At 40.5% G+C, this 4,417-nt stretch overlaps 1 protein-coding gene across 3 annotated transcripts in view; it reads right to left on the reverse strand.

Annotated features, from left to right (window-relative positions):
• LOC118329150 (PDZ and LIM domain protein 7-like) overlaps positions 1-2,820 on the reverse strand; it is a 48,763-nt gene extending 45,943 nt beyond the window's left edge. For 2 of the 3 annotated variants that reach the window (XM_035663133.1, XM_035663131.1), the window contains exons 1-2: positions 2,653-2,734; positions 2,354-2,561 (exon numbers count right to left, since the gene is read on the reverse strand). In XM_035663133.1, coding sequence (XP_035519026.1) covers positions 2,354-2,449 — 96 coding nt within the window. In that variant the 5' untranslated portion in view covers positions 2,450-2,561; positions 2,653-2,734. Of the gene's footprint in view, positions 1-2,353; positions 2,562-2,652 lie in introns of all 3 variants that reach the window. The other variant, XM_035663132.1, reaches the window with a different exon arrangement.
• Positions 2,821-4,417: the final 1,597 nt, after the last annotated feature.

Consider the following 4,417-nt stretch of genomic DNA (forward strand, 5'->3'; position numbering starts at 1 on the left):
TTGAATTGAATTGAATTGAACCCAAGTAATATGTTGAAAATGCCTATGTCAGTTATTGGTTATGATACTTAGGTGTTGACTCTTGCCCCCCACCCACCATGTCAGAATAGTGACACTGTCTGTCTGACTGGATAAAAGCTGAGTAAAACATACTTTGTAAATGTTGTAAATGTGCACTTTATCAGTTTTTGCCTGTGTAATTTATAGCTATGATGTAGGGCTGCACAATTAATCGAAATGTTATCAAAGTCACAATATGGCCAAGTGCAATACTCAAAGCAAAGAAACTGCATTTGTTTGATAAAAGTAAAATATGTGACAAACAGCATTATAATGAAGTACTGTAGTGCTGAAGAGATGTCCTCGTCTACAAATCTTGTTCTCCAGATCAAAGAAAACAGTGCAGTGTTTAGTACAGACAACAGATGATGATTTTAACAGGATTTCTTTCCTGTAAAAATTAAAATTGTGATTGTGAAACATACTGCAATCGCAATATTTGTCAAATTGATCACAATATAATTTTTTTACCGTATCGGCCTACTATGATGCTTATATAGATGTTGTAAGAGTCATTTTCACCAATGTCCTGAGCAGAGAATGACACATACATTTTTTCAAGTGAAATGTATACTGTAAAATAATCAAAGCAAAACTTTTGCATCACATCATCCGATCACACCTCATCATTCCACCACAGTAAGTTCATTAAACCTTCATTTAAACTTCATCAACACACTTAAAGAGCTGCAAATCTTCTTCCCAATCAACATTCAATTTCCACCTCCTGTACGTTACTTATCGTCACTTCCAAATCCTTACAGCAAGGAGACTTGGAATGTCATGTAAAAGCAAACAGAAAATAAATTCCTCCTGCCTCAGTGTCTAAATCACCAACAAGCAGCCAACACAGAGAAGGTCAATGATCACGGATCACAGCATCCTGACAACAGATGCGGCAAATTCTCCAGCGAGCCCAGAAAGACGATAAAAAAATGCAGAGTGAAGCAGAGACAAGAGCTCGATGAGTGTGTCTATGCTCTATTCAGAGAGACGAGGCTGTGAAACCAAAACCAGCTCCAGTTTTAGGCCTCCGGCTCTGCTTTTGGCCTCCCTGACAAATCCTGGCAGCCGTCACGTCCTGCGGGGGCCACCAGGGCCCGCCGGGGATCTCGCCCTGACAGGCTGCAAATGTGTTTCTGAATCCACAGATCAGTTTATTACAGCACATGACAGGAAACATCCAGATTTAAAGGACTATACCACTGTTCTCCAAATTGTACCATGTTTTTTTATTTTTCTATAGGTATTGTTATATGAAAAATCAACTTGGGATTTCATTCAAATGCTACAATAATAAAGCAAACTGATGGAAGAGAACGGCTGTCATTAATGCACAAATCTCATTCTTATCTAATTATTACTAAGAGCTATTTTACATCTGTATTGGCGGAAAAAAGTACTAAGGATATGAAGGAAAATCAGTATTGGTTCCCTGTTGGCTTGGTTTTGTTGTTATAGCATTAATACAAACATTTAAAAACATTTAAAATGGAGACTGAATTTGCAGGAATCCACCGGGCCTGAATGAAAACAACCAATCAGAGTCAAGAAAGATAGTCCCAGGGCGTCAAACACAGACGCTGGGAATGAGATTCAACAATCAGCTACCTTCAAGCCACCAGCACAAAACATATTTCTATCTTTCTCAGCTCTGATTGGTTGTTTTCATTCAGGCCCGGTGGATTCTTACAATACAATTAGGAGCACTAGGAGGAACCTGATTTTTTTCCACACATTATCTGTTCTACTGTCAGCATATAGTGAATGTTTCAGGAAATATGACAAAAAGTTCTTTTCATAGAAGTTACCTACTGCAGCTTTAAGACCCTGCGGATATCAGAGATGACAGGAAATGAGGACATACAACAAAGGCCCCCCCAGCAAAAGATTACATGATGAGCTACTTAAACCCTTTGGCCACCAGGACGCCCTGCCTTGTTGTCTACAATATTCATGAAATGAATTTTTTGATAGAAACAGGTTGAGGTATTCTTACTTCAGCAGCAGATCTCTGTCACTTGTTTTTAAGAAAATAAGACTTTCAGGACAGACATGACTTGATAAAAACATCAACATCTACAAGGCTAGAAACATGCCTTTCAAAATCACCACCAAAAGTATGAAATTAATGTGAACTGAATTGATCATATATTGGTAAATATACAAAAAAGGTAACAGTAGGCTCACCAGCAACATTCAGTATTGGCTAAGTTTCAGAAACGAGACACATGTCCCTCAACTGAGACCAAACACAGTCTCAACTCAGCTTGGAAGTGTGGTTGTTTCTTACCCTGGATATAGTCAGCGGCATGTTGAAGTCCTTCCCGCCCTGCAGCCTGAAGCCCCAAGGGCCGGGGCCGGGCAGTGACACAGTGTAGGCGCTCATTCTTCCAGACAACTAAAAGATCCTCTGAAATGGACAACGGCGATTAAACCAAGTTTTTAAAAACCCCACAGCTGCTGGAGGGATAGGAGGTAGGGCCGGTGCTGTGTAGCCTCTGAAAGGAGACAGAGAGAAGGATATCAAACAGGTGAGGGAGGAGGAAACAGACCGGACATGGAATTGAAAAATGGGTCGAATGCACAAACCGAAACTCTGAGAGAAAAGAGTGGAAAGAAGAAGCAGCTGAGGAGAAAGAAGAGGACTTGCCTGCTCAGAGGAGCTGAAGTGACAGCCTAAGAATAGCCAGAGATAGCACTGTTGCATTGTGGGGGGTGGAGGGGTGAGGCGGGGTGAGGCAGGGTGAGGCAGGGCGGAGGGGGTGTAGGGAAAAGGAGGGGGGTTGGACTTATATGGTGTGAAAGGGGACACCCGGTATGCCAGGCTTGCCATGATTCACCAGGGCTAATATAGACCCAGCAGATTCTTCTAGACCCCCCTCCCTCCCTCTTTCCCTCCCTCACTCTTCCCCTTGTCCCGGTTTTAACCAAGGCCGTCTTTTTTGGACCCAATCAGGGGCGACGCCCAGGAAACCGTTCTCCAATTATTCCCTTTCGTGCGATAAAGCCGAAAAACAAGAAAAGGTCACGAGTTTTAAGTTTGGTTGTCCCCGTAGCCTGAAAGGTCAGCACAGATGGTTATTACAGCAAAGGTCCGCAGGTTTTCCATCCTCCAACATATCACTGACTAAATTGCCCAACACGCAAAAGGCGCACCACAAATTTTTGTGGGGCCCACTGGATGTAAAAAAAATAAAAACATGTTTGACCCAAACTTTTTCTCAGTTTTAATTTTCATTAACGTTTTCTTGAGTCTTTCTCGAGTTTAAAATAAAATGAAAGGTGACATAAGAGGAAAGAGAATTTTTGAACGAACTTTGATACAACAATAAACTTGTTAATAGATTTTTCCCTTCAGTGTTGGGATTTGTTTTTTCAATAAGAATAAAAAACCAAGAATATCAAAATCAAAGTGATTGAAAACCCTTTTTAATACATATGTTCCTTCCAGGGTGTTAGGAATTTTTAGGTGGGGTTAAAAATCTTAGTAAAGGCTATAATCGCAGATCCCCAAACTCCCGTCCGCAAATCACCATTCCCTTTTCAAGTTGTGAAAAAAGGACCAAAACCTACGGTTGCCTGGTTGAAATCTGCCATTTTTTTTGAAATTTGACTGAAAAAAACCAAAAGAATAACCAAAAATTGTTCTTTAAAGGACCAGTGCCGTAGGAAAATTCAGTGGCATTTAGTTGGTGGAAAGTTCGGCAGATTGCAAACAAACTGAAATACCAACTTCAGCCCCCCCTTTCCCAAAGGTGCAGGAAAGAACTACGGTGGCCCGCAAGGCTTTCCCACAACCAAACACAAAAAAAGCCCAAATTCCTAAAAGCCAGTTTGTGGTTGGTTTTGTCTGTTCTTGGTAATCTGTAAAAACACGGGTGGTCCAAACAGTTTTGGAAAGAAAAAGAAAAGATGAACCCCTCTCTGTAAAGAATATTAAACCAGCTTCATTTTTAAAGGTAAACAAAAACAAATTGATTCTTTATTTCAGATTATACACTAATGAAAACATACCTATGAATATTATATTCCATTTCTGACAATAAATCCTCCTAAATGTTACACACTGGACCTTTAATTATAAATAGCATTCTCACAGCACTGATGACAGCAGTCAAACTAGAAACAGCCTGTCTGTACAATGACAGATGTACGTCAGGGAATGGTCTTTTATTCTGGCAGGTGCTAACAACAGGTGAGAATTCCCTGTCCTAAACACACGAACACACACTGCTGAGCTGTCAGCATGTGTGAGATTTGATGTAATTACCATAGAAACATTTCTATGTCATCACATACAACCACACAACACAAAAGCCCTCTTGTTACAGCACACAGATTCAACCTTTGTAAT

Source organism: Morone saxatilis, unplaced genomic scaffold (assembly GCF_004916995.1).
Source record: "Morone saxatilis isolate NCDOM2014 unplaced genomic scaffold, NCSU_SB_2.0 Contig19, whole genome shotgun sequence".
In the NCBI taxonomy this organism is placed as follows: domain Eukaryota; kingdom Metazoa; phylum Chordata; class Actinopteri; family Moronidae; genus Morone; species Morone saxatilis.